Source organism: Peromyscus eremicus, chromosome 18, assembly GCF_949786415.1.
Source record: "Peromyscus eremicus chromosome 18, PerEre_H2_v1, whole genome shotgun sequence".
Lineage (NCBI taxonomy): Eukaryota > Metazoa > Chordata > Mammalia > Rodentia > Cricetidae > Peromyscus > Peromyscus eremicus.
This window is the reverse complement of record NC_081434.1, coordinates 44,581,243-44,596,431: the sequence shown is the minus strand read 5'-3', so window position 1 is coordinate 44,596,431 and position 15,189 is coordinate 44,581,243. Positions and strand designations below refer to the sequence as shown.

At 45.0% G+C, this 15,189-nt stretch overlaps 1 protein-coding gene across 4 annotated transcripts in view; it reads left to right on the top strand.

Annotated features, from left to right (window-relative positions):
• Ric8b (RIC8 guanine nucleotide exchange factor B) overlaps nucleotides 1–15,189 on the top strand; it is a 104,889-nt gene that overhangs the window by 66,384 nt on the left and 23,316 nt on the right. For all 4 annotated transcript variants that reach the window (XR_009375040.1, XM_059245147.1, XM_059245146.1 and 1 more), the window contains one exon: nucleotides 11,713–11,857. Coding sequence is in view for 3 of the 4 variants with exons in the window: in XM_059245147.1 (XP_059101130.1) it covers nucleotides 11,713–11,857 (145 nt within the window). In the remaining variant the exon portion in view is untranslated. The remainder of the gene's footprint in view (nucleotides 1–11,712; nucleotides 11,858–15,189) is intronic.

The following is a 15,189-nucleotide window of genomic DNA, read 5'->3' as shown; positions in this document are numbered from 1 at the left end:
CGCAGGCTGTAGTCACAGGATGTAACTGTATAACATACTGCATAGAAGTCCAGAAGTCTAGTAAGGTGTGGCTTTACCCTTGAGATAACAGCAATATATTTCTTCTTGTTTATTAATAGCTTTGTACAAAAAAATCACATCTAAGTAGATTTTTATTTCACTTTTTAAAGAACCCTAGTTTTATGAGAGAGTTCAGTTCTCTCAAAAAATTTATTCATTTGTTCATTTATTTATTAATTTTTCAGTGCTGGGAGTTGAATTTAGGGTCTCATACATGCTAGGCAATTGCCCTACCACTGAGCAGTCTTCCCAGCCCTCAAAATCTTAAATCTTCTGTATTCTTAAACCTTATTTCTGACTTTTTAGTTCAGTCACTTAAGTTCCTATAGGGATGGTACATTATTAGCAACATAATTGAAATGTTATTATAATGTTGATGACAGCTTTTAGAAATGACAGGTGTCATGTGCCTGACATCCTGTGCCTAAACACACTTTAATCCCGTAAGGACACTCTTAAGGTAATACTGCTTCAATTTCATCTTCTTGAACTATTACCTTCTTCCATGATTTGAAAGAAGATTGATTTCCGTCTTGTCATCAGATAGTTACCGTAGTTCTTACATGTATTGTCAAAATAGTGGCTGGTTGTGTCTATTTTTCGTAGATCAAAAATGAGCTGTGTGGAGGCTGGGGAGATGGGTTAGAAGGTAAAATGCTCGCAAAAGAATCTGAATTGAAGGCAGGCAGGCGAGCCAAGCTTGGGAGCACACACTTGTAATCCCAGTGGAGAAGCAGAGACAGAAAGGTCCCTCAGAGAAGGATCCCTGCAGCTTGTTGGCCAGACAGTTCAGCTTGATTTTCAGGCCTCAGGCCAGCGAGAGACCCTCCCTCAAAAGATAGTGGACAGTGTTCCAAAGGAAAGATACCTGAAGGTGTCCTCCAGCTGCCACATGCTCATGCACACACATTTACACCTGTTTTTAAAAGTGTGCGTGTGTGCGTGTGTGCGTGTGTGTGTGTGTGTGCGCGCGCGCGCGCGCGCGCGCGCACGTGCGCGCACGTATGTGTACATTAATCTAAACCAACATACATGTTACCCATTGACTTAAAAATGGTGGCAGAGCTGGGGAGGTGTGCAGCCTGAGAACTGCAGTTGCGATCCTCAGAACTCAGGTAAGCCAAGCACAGCCAAGCATGTCTGTAATCCCAGTGCACCCGTAGCGAGTTGGGAGGTGGAGATGAGATAGTCTTGGGAGGGTAGAGGGCCAGCCACCTGGCTTACCCAGCTGTAAATGAGAGACTTCAAACCTACCTGAGGCTGCTGTTGCACTTACACATGTGTGCTGTGGCACACTTGCCTATACCCCCCCACACACACACATACACACACGAAGGTATTAGTGCTGCTGTTACTTTTGACTAAGAAGATTGCTAGTTCTGTATAGTTTTTTTTTAATAATCAACACACATTTCTTGTATACTTTTTAAAAATTCATATATGAGCTGGGCGGTGATGGTGCACGTCTTTAATCCCAGTACTCAGGAGGCAGAGGCAGGTGGATCACTGAGTTCAAGACCAGCCTGGTCTACAGAGTGAGTTCCAGGACAGCCATAGTTACACAGAAAAACCAAAAATAAATAAATGGATAAATAAAACAGATAGATAAAAACTCTTCTATGACTATATATCTAAGGACAGTCTCACCTTACCACCGATGATGAGTCAGTGAATAGCAAATGTGACACATACCTTTGCAAGTGAATTCTGTCAGTGACTTTCATTTGAGGTAGTTGGCACTGCTCCTCCTAGGGTATTTAGTACTTGGGAAGTTTTATAACGCAGCTGAACTCAGACCTAGGCCAGCTTAGCACAGTAATGTTTGTGGGGTTTGGTTCTTTTTTTTTTTTAATTAAATTTTGAAACTTGTGTTTGTGGTCATGTGATTTGTCTTTTCGATTACTAGAAATGTGTAAATGTATTGGCGTGAAACCCCTTCCTTCGAGGGCTCCTGAGATGGTTCTTGAGCTTCAGCCCCTGAGTTTGATCATGGAATCGACATGGTAGAGGCAGAGATCTGAGTATTAAGATCTCTGACCTCCATATGTGTGCACACACACACACACAAACTAATTAAACAAATAAGTAAATGTGATGAATATTTTTAAATTCATCTGTCCAGAAGGTGTTTTTAAGCTAGACACAGAAATGCACAAGACGGTCAGGCTTTCACCCTCATGTTATTTGCTTATGCAAACACCTACAGAGCCAGGCTGGTCATAATGAAAGTAAGACATGCAGTCTACATGTAAAATGGACACTTTCCAATAGTTTGTTGCTTGGAGAACAGGGCTGGAGGGGCAAGGGACTGTAAGGATTGGAGAGGAGGTACTGCCATTAAGAAATTGTAGACTATCAAATATCTTCCTTTTTGTTATTGAAAATAGATTCTTCACTCATACAGTACATCCTGACCATAGTTTTCCCTCCCTCCACTCCTCCCTGCTTCCCATCTCCTCCCCTCTCCCCAGATTCACTCCCTCTCCAGCTCTCATCAGAAAAAAGCAGGCCTGGAAGAGACAGCCACCAAACACGACAAAACAAGACATAGGACAAGGCAGCCCAGCAGAAGAGCCCCAAGAGCAGGCAAAACAGCAACACACCAGCTTCCACAGTTAGGAGTCCCACAAAAACGTCAGGCTAATAGTCACACCACATACACAGGACCTGGTGCAAACCCCTGCAGGTCCTATGCTTCCTGCTTCAGTGTCTTGAACCTGCTTAGTTGATTCAGTGGGCCATGTTTTCCTGGTGTCCTCCATCCTCTGACTCCTATAATCTTTCCGTCCCCCTTTCCGTGGGATTCCCTAAGTGGCAAGGGAAGGGACTTGATGGAGAACTCTGATTGAGACTCTCTCTCTGCATAATGTCTGTCTGTGGGTCTCTGCTCCCGCTCCCATCTGCTGCCAGAGGAAGCCTCTCTGGTAATGACTGGATAAGGCGCTGATCTATGAGTATAGCAGAATATCATTAGGAGTCTTTTTTTTTTTTTTTTTTTTTTTTTTTGACCAGTCATGTTAGGCCATCCGGTTCCTGGCCATCCAAGCAGTGTTGAACATGGGCTCCCTCTTGTGGAGTGGGCCTCAAGTTAAGTCAGACATTGGTTGGCCACTCCCACAAGTTCTGCAGCACATTGCCCCAGCACATCTTGCAGGCAGGACAGATTGTTGGTCAAAGGCTGGTTGGTATCCAGGTTTCTCTTTCTGTGGCCTGAAGAGTACCTTCCTGCACCAAAGAGTCTAGAACATAGGGGTGAAGGCTCCATTTGGGCACCAGCTCGACCCCTCTGCATTCAATAAACTGTGCAGATGTTGTCCTTGGCAATGGGGCCTTGCTGCCAGTTTGTGGAGAGCGACTCTGTTAGCACATCTGGGATCTCCACAGGAATCTCCTTGGCTAACAACTCAACCAAATACAACCCAGTCCTGCCACTGGAAGCCTTTCCCGGTCACAAAAGATGGCCAGTTTAGACTTCGGATCCTCCATCACTAGGAGTCCTCACTAGGTCACTCACAGGTTTCAGGAAGTTTCCATACCACACCCCAGATGCCCCCTAATTCCAGCTGTCTCTCCCCATAGTCTTGGACAGTTTTATTGGTTTCCTTTAACTTTTTTTTCTTGGCTTTCTTTAAGGGATTTATCCATTTCCTCCAGTTGTTTGTCTTCCTGGCTTTCTTTAAGGGATTTATTAATTTCCTCTGTAAGAACCTCTGTCATCCTCATATAGTTGGTTTTAAGGTCTTTTTCTTGTGCTTGGCTATGTTGGAATATTGAGGGCCTGCTGTGGTAGGACAGATGGGCTCTAGTGGGGACATATTGTCCTGGCTGTTACTGTGTTCTTATGCTGGCATCTAGGCATCTCAGCTTGGGGGGATTGCAGGTCTAGGAGCTGATTTCTGGGTTTACCTTTGTTGGGTGGGTGCTTTGTTCCTTGGTTTCTGTTTCCTGTCTGGATTTTCTGAGTGTGTTGCCTGTTTTACTGGCTTGTCCAGCTAGTGCGTTCACAGGGAGTGCCTGCTGGTCTTGGAGGCTGGGGGTGGCAGGGACAGGTTAGGGGAGGGAGGTCAAGAGTCATGGTCTGTGGGCTCCACAGGAGGCATGGACTCTGGGGGTGGGAAGCCATAGCTGGTGTCTGTTGCAGTGCTAGGGACGAGCCTGAGGGATTGGGTCTGGAGGACAGAGCGGGGAAGGTCTGTAGCAGATCAGATAACTTTCAAATAGTCAAAGGAGCTAAAATGTCTCAACTTAGGAAAGGTAACTTGAACGTGAAGGTACTGTGATCTGTGTTCAGACCACAGAGTAGAACAGTGAGCAGCAGTCAGAAGCAGGACACAGAGGGTAAAGTCAGGCGTGGAAGGAACACCAACTGTCTTAAGTATCGTCTGTGCCAGGGCCGCCCACCTCTCCAGCCAGCAGGAGCCAGCATGCTAACTTGAGGTCATGCCACCAACTTGTGTTGGACTGTGACAAAACTAAAATTGTATTATCCTCCACAGAGTCAGTGCTTTCTGGAAATAATGCTAAGCAAAAAACCCTAAATTCAGAAAAACAAACACTGCTACGTATTGTCTCTCATATGTGAAGTCTAAATGAGAGAGAGAATGTGAATCATAAATACAGAAGGGGGACCATGAGAAGGGAGGACAAGGGAGTAACTGGGTATGGAATACGTGAAGACAGGAGGAAAGGCTGTCTATCAGGGAAAGAGGAAACCAGCAAGAAGGGGGCAAATGGGATGGAGGAGGTGGATGAGTAGGAACCAACCATAATGGCACGTGTGTGGAAAATACCATAAAGAAGCTTTCACTTTGCATGCTAACATGTTAATAAGCATTTTCTAAAAATAATAATTTTCAAACGACTTTCTTCTGGCTCCCTAAAATAGTCTACCTAGCTTAACCAAAAGCAAGTGATTTGTGAAACCGCGCACTGCTTGCAGTCCGTGGCAGGCACAGTGGTGGGGCTGAATTACAGCAGTGCATTCAGCCTGAAGCCCGGTGCCTGGAGCTCACACGCTCACTTCTCCTGGGCCTCCATCCTAGCATCGGGCCACAGGCAGCTCTGGAGCTTGTTGCTAAACTGCCCTTTGCCATTGACATTTTCCCCCTTCCTCCCTGAGGTGGTCCTCTCTGTTCCTTGGGTGGGTTTTTGAGCTCTCCTTCTGTGTCTTTGTTCACCTGTCCATAGCCTTTCCCGCCTTGGCATCTTAGAAGACTGACTGTCCCAGGATCCCCACTGTCCAGGGAGACGTCGCCTTGCCTCAGTCAGCCATTCCCTTCCCAGTTCCAGGAGGACATGCTTCCCACTGCCACCCTGCCACTCTCTCAGCAAGTTTCTGGGTTCCCGGTTATCTGAAGCAATGGGTGTTTTTTCATCTGCATCCTACTGTGCCTTTGGTAATAGTTGACACTTGACTGCTCTCAAGTGTCTGCTCTAGGGCCGTCCTGGATGTCCTTTGACAGCTGATCTTTTCAGTCTCATTTGCTAATAATTATCCCTGTAGTCATCCTCTGAACCCCATTCTCTCTGCCAGTGGCTTCTGCTTCAGGACAGACCCCTCGTGTGGAGTCTACATACTGGACGTCTGCCCCTGACTGTCTCCGGTGCCCATGCTCCTCAACCTTCTGTGTCCTTTGCTCACTTGCTCTGTGAAGGGACCAACCTCTAAAGTGCCCTACCTGCTTTCTCTGCGCGTCACACCAACTACGTCTGAGATTCTACTTCCTAAACACCGTTTTTGTTTTCTCCCAGTCTGTTTCCACACCACTTCTTGTTAAATGACTTTAAAATCATGTTCTGAAAATATTAAAATAGTCAGATCTCCTGTTGCGTCTATCAGAGGGCTTCTCATAAAGTGAGGACTCAAACTTGTCATTGTCTCTGTGTCAGTTTGTGGTGATGTCTCATTACTTACCTGAGGAAATCGAAGTCTTGCTCCCACCCGCCTGCCTCTGTAACGTTTACTCCTGCTAGTGTGCCTCCCTTCCCGTTTGTGCATGCTGCTGCTTTAGTGTTGCCCCTGTCAGCGTGCTAGGCTTGTCCTGGAAGATCAGTGTGGACATCGTCTCTGAGGACTTCTCTGGCCGTTTAAGGAAAGTCGATGGTTCTCCATTGTGCCATTTTCACTCCAAGCTTCCCGTTTGTTATGCTCTAGCTCTGCAGAGCTTACATTCCCAACATCAGGTTCCTCTAGGATGGAGATCTTATATCTTACAGATAGCAGTTGTTCCATAAATGTTAACTAAAGAGCAAACATCTGTGTTCCCTATGAATTCAGTCTAGTGGGCATGCTGTCTTGTGCACTCCCCCACAGTGAGGAGTAACTTCCTAAAGAGAAGGTTGTGTTTGCCACGGTGGCAGCCTAGAGGAAGGACTTTGGATAAGAAGTCAGAGGATGGGAACTAGTTACAGAGAAAGACATTTCAGGATCTGAGGCATGCAGAGTAGGAGAGAGCTTTAGAGAAGAAAACAGGCTGTGAGATAATGAGCTTTGGACCCGTGGTTGGGGTTTGAGCCTGTAGGGAAGCAGGAGCTCCAGGCTACCTCCAGGAAGGTGACACAGCCATGTTTGTATTGAATGAAGCATGTCCTGGGCAGCTGTGTAGAAATAGAAATGGAACTGGAAAAGAGTACTGTACTAGTTAGAGTTGTTGCTCGTCTGGATTCTAGAAGCCACAGATTTGACTGGATGGGAAGAGTCCCCCTGGGAAGGGACAGTGGTCTCTGGGTGTGCTTTCCTCTCGGTAAAAGGGTGGGAGCTCTGCCCTGTGGTAAGATGGTAGAGCTCACATCTGGGTAGGCAGTGCAGGCACGCTAGTGCCCGCTGTGGGGCTGCATCCCTCTAGCATCCTGGCTTCAGCTTGCTGAGACTGTTGGATTTCAGCAGCATCTTCATGTTAGTAACAAAAACAGTCGCTGTGACAAAGAGCAAGTGTCCTTGTGTGTGTGTGTGTCTCTCTCTGTGTGTGTGTGTGTGTGTGTATCTTTGTAGTACCACCAGAAAATACTTCTTCCGTAGTAAGCCGAGTTCAGTCCGTCTTTCTCTTCTCCTTGCACTGTGTCCAACAGGAACTATAGGTGTATTTTAACACTACAGTAAAGGGAACTGACGGCTTCTCCAGCACTCCTCTCTACTAGGAGTCTGTATCCATTTGTTCCCTTTCTTTGCTTCCCAGTTTTTAGTTATTTAAAAACTTAACGAGATTTCATTTAACCCAATTTATTTTGGAGGCAATAATATGTCTTAAATCATCTCTGTAACCTGTTTCTCACAGGATTGGCATATCGTTCCAGTAGAAGATCAGTAAACATTGTTTCTATTAAAATAGCAGGGGCCATTGTTATTAGCCGGCTTCCAGAGGGTTTCTGCACAAAAAGAAAGCACTTGCTAGCCTTGTGTTTACTTCTCTCTAACCTCTCCTGGTCTTCCCCAGCCTTTGGGACCTTAGACTGTTCTAGCCTTGGGCCATTTTGTGTCATCTTTTTTATTTTATTTGTATGAGTATTTTGCCTACATGTATGTCTGTGCACCACTGCCATGACTGGTACCTACAGAGGCCAGAAGAAGAAAATGGATCCTTTAGAACTGGCGTTACAGACAGTTAGGAACTGCCATCTGGAATTGAACTCCTGTCCTCCAAAAGAGCAACTAGTGCTCCTAACCACTGAGCCATCTTTCTAGTCCCTTTTGTGTCGTTCTTTAGTGTATTCATTTAAACCATTTATTCATATTGTTCAATTTAGGCTTTAAATTTTTTAGTAAATGTCACTTTTCTGACACCACTCAACATCCATATTTACTTTAAAAAGCCTGAGGATAGGGTATAGCTCAGTGGTCATCTGTGAGTCCCATGTTCATTTTCCAGCCTATACACACCAATAAAAATAAACATTAGCAGTAATGCTTGTGTTAAAAGCATCAGTGTTCTGAGGGCTTAGATCTGTGGTCCTTGATCATCAGTGGATTTGTATCCACTGACCGTTAACATCCAGTCTGGCCTCTGAGAATCAAGGTATGGACACCTGTGTACCCTGACATTTCTTTTGTCCTCTTGAATGCTCGCTGTGCATTTGCTAACTTACTGAATCACTGCAGCTTGAGGCACTGGCGACAAGAGACAGTATATCTGATTTATTCAAGGGTCCAAATTATTCCCCCTCATTAAATACTTAGAGTATTTGTCAGTACACTGAGAATGAGTACAGCTACCGATAGGTTTAAGGTTAAAAATGACTAGTTGAAGCTGAGTGTGGTAGCACCCTGCCTGTGATTTTAGTACTCAAGAGACCTAGGAAGGAGGAAGGTGAGCCCCAGGCCAGCTTGGGCTACATAGTATAAATCTCATTTAACCCATGTTTCCATGTTTACAAATGTAACCAGTTTTCTATAGTCCTTGAAAGGAGGGATTCCTTCATATGTCCCCAGAGTAGGTACTTTTTTCTATCAAAGGAGTGCTCTCCAGTTGAAGTATTCCAAAATCTAACAAATTCGTTGTCCATGTTCTTTATAATTTCATACTCCGACCAGAATATCCCCTTTTCTTATCTATTTTTCTATCTTTGCCCCTTTTAAGGTCCTCAAGATAATTACTGTTGATTTTTAAAACTGATCCAGGAATACTATATTTGTATTATTTCTACCCTTCCCCCTCCCTACTCCTCCCATACTCCTAACCCCTTCTCAAATTCATGACTTCTAATAGAATTGTATAACTGTGCGCGCACACACACACACACACACACACAAACATCTAAGAGCCTCCTGAGTCTGTTTAGTGTTGATGCTATGTGTATGTGTTTAGAGCTGCCCAGTTGGGTTGGATAACCTGTTGGGGCTCATCCGTGGAGAAAACTGATTCTTCCTTTCTCAGCCACCATTGATTGCCTATAAATCTTCATCTGTGGGGGAGGGAGGTTTATGAAATTTCCCCTATCGATGTTGGCGTGTTTACTAATGGTGTCATTATCCAGGTCTTATTTAGGAGATCCTCCTGTTTAGATCTCATGGGTGCAGCATCCTGTTGTGTCTACAAGACACTGTCTAGTAGCAGATGTCCCGGACCTCTGGCTCTCAGCCGTCTTCACAGTCTTCCCACCCCCTCTTCCACAGTGGCTCCTGAGTCTTAGGTGTAGGTGTTCATTGTAGATGTACTCATGGGATTGCCCACTCCACTGTCACTTGCTCCCTGCATTCTGACCAGTTGTGGACCTCTGTAGTAGCCTCCATCTGCTGCAGAAAGAAGCGTCTTTGATGAGGGATGAGAGCTGTATGTATCTGTGGGCACTGGGGTAAGTATTGAGGATGCAGTTAGAAATGAGATTGAATTAGGAAAACGGCAGTCGTACGTTCTGCAGTCGGATCCATGACCAGGGACAGTTAGCTGGGTTTACAGAGCCAGGTTTGAAGTCCCTCCTATTGAGTGGGTCTTAGTCCAATAGACAGCTGTGGGTTAGCCTCCAGGGTGCCACTGTTGCCCCCTGGGCATGTCCTGCCAGGTCAGTCACAGGCTTCCCCGCTGGATAGGACTTTCGATAGCTCTTCTCCCCTGGCAGCTTGTGTAACGCTCTCAGGTGCTGAGCGTCAGTCCTGTCAAGTCAGTCAGCTTGAGTCCGCCGAGTCCTGTGTCTGAAGTGTGTAGTGTCCAGTAGGAGATCCACCTTAAAATTCTGGCAGGCAGCCAACGGCAGTGGCCTGTATTGTTTGGGGGGCCCCTTGACCCTCCCTGAGCAACACCTCAAAGGGAGGTTCCCCATGCCTGGCACTCCCTCCTCCTGAGCACCTGTCAGTGCGTCTAGGCGTTCCCAGCATTGTTTTTTGAGGTGAATGGTGTGAGTTGTGCCATGTCAACTGTTGGTTTTAGCATGGTTATACATGGATAAACGTGTGGTTTTGACCTTAGGACGTCATTTTATAAACATTCTACTCAAAGCCAATTTTGACAGTTTTTATTCTTTTTAGTATATACATAATTGTGTGCCTTGAAATTGTGCCTGAAGAAAACGAAGTACCCTATATAAAGTTGCCAGTCATTGTTCAGTCTGTTCCTTAAAAGTTTATGTCACACACACATACATGCTCATGTGTCTCTGCAGCACAGGCTTTGACCTGTACCCAGTGCCTCAGACTGGTGTGTGTGTGTGTGTGTGTGTGTGTGTGTGTGTGTGTGTGTGTGCGCTTTCTAACATAATCATTTTACATGGTATTCACCAAAGGTAAGAGAAGGAGAGCTTCCTTTTTGCCACATACTTTTCTGAGAAGCTCAGTGGTATTAATTTGTGAGGTAGGTAGTAGTTCTTTCACCATTTCTGCAGATCAGAAAACTGAGGTAGAACTGCAAAATAGTTTACCCAAGTTCTACCAGCTAGTAATAGTGAGCGCGTTGAAATCTAGCTAGTCTGACTCAGTGGCCTTCCTGTGTTTATACGTTGTTGCTGACCTTTGCCTATGTGTGCATGTGTAAGTACACACATGTGTACATATGAAGGTTCAAAATGGATGTTGGATGTCTTCCTCAATTCTCGATTTATTGAAGCAGGTCTCTCAATTGAACCTGGAACTTGCTAGTACCTAGGAAATCCTGTCTCTGTCTTACAAGTGCCTGCCCAGCTTTTACACAGGTTCTGGGGATCTGAACTCTGCTCCTCATGCCTGCGTCACAAGGGTTCTGGGGATCTGAACTCTGCCCCTCATGACTGCGTCACAAGGGTTCTGGGGATCTGAACTCTGCCCCTCATGCCTGCGTCACAAGGGTTCTGGGGATCTGAACTCTGCCCCTCATGCCTGCGTCACAAGGGTTCTGGGGATCTGAACTCTGCCCCTCATGCCTGCGTCACAAGGGTTCTGGGGATCTGAACTCCGCTCCTCATGCCTGTGTCACAAGGGTTCTGGGGATCTGAACTCCGCTCCTCATGCCTGTGTCACAAGGGTTCTGGAGATCTGAACTCTGCCCCTCATGCCTGCGTCACAAGCACTTTTTTCACTGTGCCTCTCCCCAGCCTGCCCTGCCCTGCTAAGTGATATGTCAGCCTTTCCAATTTGCTGATACCCTTAGGTGTTAATATTTCTTACATATTTTCCTTCCTGTCTCTTTAAGGATTAAAAGAATTTAAGGTTGTTTATGCCACATGCAGAACCTCACTCTGACCTTCATTATCCTTAGTTTAAAAAAAAAATGAGGGACTGGAGAGATGGCTCAGAGGTTAAGAACACTGACTGTTCTTCCAGAGGTCCTGAGTTCAATTCCCAGCACCCACATGGTGGCTCACAACCATCTGTAATGAGATCTGGCGCCCTCTTCTGGCTTGCAGTGATACATGCAAACGGAACACTGTATACATAATAAATAAATCTTTTTAAAAAAATGAGATTAGAGATCAGGAAGTTAATGCATGACTCCTACCAATAGGGGCAGAGAGGCCCCACATTTCCCAAAGTGTGTACCGAAGAGTAATTTCAGAATTGCCGATTGTCTATAAACAGGATCTCAGTCTTCATGGCAAGCAGGAGTGTTTGTAGGTAGTCCAGCCTGACCACAGTGTGTTTAAGGCCTCTCGAAAGGTTCCTGCCGTGGAGGTAGCCCCACCTCTGTGCTGGAAAGTGAGTGGTGATGGTGAGCACCGTAGGAGCCTGTCTAACTCTGTTGTGTTTTGCAGTGGATAGCCTGCTGAAGTACACTGGCTATGGGAACGCCGCAGGACTGCTGGCGGCCAGGGGCCTCTTGGCTGGAGGAAGAGGAGACAATTGGTACTCGGAGGACGAGGACACGGACACTGAAGAATACAAAAATGCAAAACCAAAGTACAGTACCACATTTCTGTTTACCTAGGGAGCGGGTCGTTCAGTTAGCGCTTTGTCTCCACTCCCTGTGGCTGCCTTTTCCAGTGCTTTCTCTTGTGCAGTTGTGAGTTCTCCATCTCCCGGTGTTTTTAGAGACACAAGTTAGTCCCTTAGAGTGACTTCAAGTGATGTAAGGACAGTATTTCATGAAATATGCTGCACGATTCTTTCAACAAGTTCATTACCCTCTTTAAAGTTGTAAAAGTGCTGGAACAGTTTTAGATGCTGATCATCAGTTTCACAGAGCATTGTGATTGTTTGCCTTCCTTTACATGAGACTTTCTAATAGACAGCTAACATACATGCGTACATAATACAGCACACAGCTAACATACATGTGTACATAATACAGCACACAGCTAACATACGTGCATACATAATACAGCACACAGCTAACATACATGCAGACATTATACAACATACAGCTAACATGCATGCGTACATAATACAGCACACAGCTAACATATATGCGTACATAATACAGCACACAGCTAACATACATGCATACATAATACAGCACACAGCTAACATACATGTGTACATAATACAGCACACAGCTAACACACATGTGTACATAGTACAGCATACAGCTAACATACATACGTACATAATACAGCACACAGCTAACACACATGCATATATAATACAACGTACAGCTAATATTCGTGCGTACATAATACAGCACACAGCTAACACACATGCACACATAATACAGCACACAGCTAACATACATGCAGACATAATACAGCACACAGCTAACATATATGCGTACATAATACAGCACACAGCTAACATACGTGCATACATAATACAGCACACAGCTAACATACATGTGTACATAATACAGCACACAGCTAACACACATGCGTACATAATACAGCATACAGCCAACATACATGTGTACATAATACAGCACACAGCTAACACACATGCGTACATAATACAGCATACAGTTAACATACATGCGTACATAATACAGCACACAGCTAACACACATGCACACATAATACAGCACACAGCTAACATACCTGCGTACTTAATACAACATACAGCTAACATACATGCGTACATAATACAGCATACAGTTAACATACATGCGTACATAATACAGCACACAGCTAACACACATGCACACATAATACAGCACACAGCTAACATACCTGCGTACTTAATACAACATACAGCTAACATACATGCGTACATAATACAGCACACAGCTAACATACATGCGTACATAATACAGCACACAGCTAACATACATGCAGACATTATACAACATACAGCTAACATACATGCGTACATAATACAGCACACAGCTAACACACATGCGTACATAATACAGCATACAGCTAACATACATGCAGACATAATACAGCACACAGCCAACATCAGGTATTGAAGTTGGTCATTGGAGGCTTCAGTCGTTCTGAGCACCCTTGCGTAAGAAACCCGTACAGCTCAGAAAGTATTGCACCAAGGCCGGAGCTGCAGACGGAGAGATGCTGGCCCTGCACTGAAGTACCGTCAAGCACAAGCACACGCTTCGGAGCTCGGCTTTTAACAGGGTCTCAGTGCCCTGGAGGGACAGCCTGAGACTCGGCGACCTCTCAGTCAGTATGTGCGATTAAAGACACTCTCATTCTCTTAAGCTCTACCCTCCTCCTCCTCTCCGCCTTCCCTCTGTTGGTCCTCTCCAACTCCCATCCCCAGTTTCCACTTGCTGGCAGTCGGTTGAGCTGAGTTTTCACTGGGTTCCATGACTGGTTGCTACTGTCAGTGATCCTGACATGCTCTTTTCTACTGGCCTTCTTCTGGAGACTGATGGGGTTATAAAGTAGGGAACCAAGAATAGAAAATCACAATCTGTAAAATCAAGTATGGATTGTGTTCTGTTGACAGGATAATATTCAGTCGCCATCAAGTGAAAAAATTACCAATCTCTAATCAGGCAGGAACTACATGACCTATTTCTTGACAAATCAGGTTTGAGTACATGGTGTTATTTTTAGCATCCTAATACTCTGAGCTTCAGCAGGATCTTACAGAATGTTACCTAAGAAACAAAAGCTTTGGTTGGGGAGGAATACTAACGGCAGGTCTTAAGCAGTGAGTTTTATAGACTACTGTCACTTAGATTGTAGCTATGGGTTGAACATCTCTGTCAAGTATTTGAAAATAAAATGGTGGAATTGTACTTATTCAAGTCGATGTTCTGAATTAGTTTTGCAAGCTCTTGTTCTTATCATTCCATGCACTACATTTCCATGTCATTGTAGCGCTTTGTGTCTTTTCATGAGGGTTAAAGATATACTAGTTGACAAAGTCCCCTTTTCATTGTTGGTGTGTATTTGGGGGTGGGGGCGGGTGCTCACTGTGTTGCCAAGGCTAATCTCAAAGTCCTAGACTCAAGTAGATCCTTACACCTTAGCTCCCAGTAGCTCAGACTTCAAGCACACACTGCCATAACCAGCTTGTCATTGTAAATGAAGGGGGAGATAACACGAGCTTTTTCTCAAATTCCAGGGCATGTGGACAGTCAGCTAAGGTAGAAAACTCCTAGGTATCCATAGGTGGTTGGTGTCTTTGCATTTCAGTGTATGTGCTTGATTCTATCTAATAGATGGCTTTTATAATGGCCGTGGTAACTAGAAAGTACAGAGTGCTACCATAACAAGGAGCTCAAAGAAGGCACAGGAACATTGTGCTGCTCCCAGCAGTGTAGGAAATTAAGGTTCATTAGGTTGCAGAGGTGATGTTAGACCTCAGAAGGCACCTTTGTTTGAATCAGTGTTGATGTCTTAGCTCTCTGCAGCGGGACGAAACTGCTTGGGCTTTGCAGCCTCACTGAAATCTTCCTCAGATCTTGGACCTGACCAGAGTCGTCACCAATGTAAAATCTTGGTCTCTGAAACATTGCTCATTATAAGCATAAATCTGAGTTTTCAACTAATCCACACCCACTTCAAGTAGATTAGTGTCTGTTTGTCTTTCAAATCTCCCTCTCGGGGAAACCTGGTGGAATCTTTAATGTTACTTTAATATATATTCTTCCAGGGGTTCCTGTGGAATTGACAGTGAGTAAAATACTTTATCAACAAGGCAACCCTCTGTTACTCCGGGGAATGACCCACGGAGCTTGAAGAACTTGTGTGGAAAACTTTTTACTAGTCTGACCAAACTTAGAAAGTGGGCCTCTGGAGGAAGGGCTCATTTTACTGTCCCTTTATCATTCAGAGTCCCCAGAACCCCACTGAGCTGCTCTTATGATGTGTTTATTCACACCCGTTGATGGT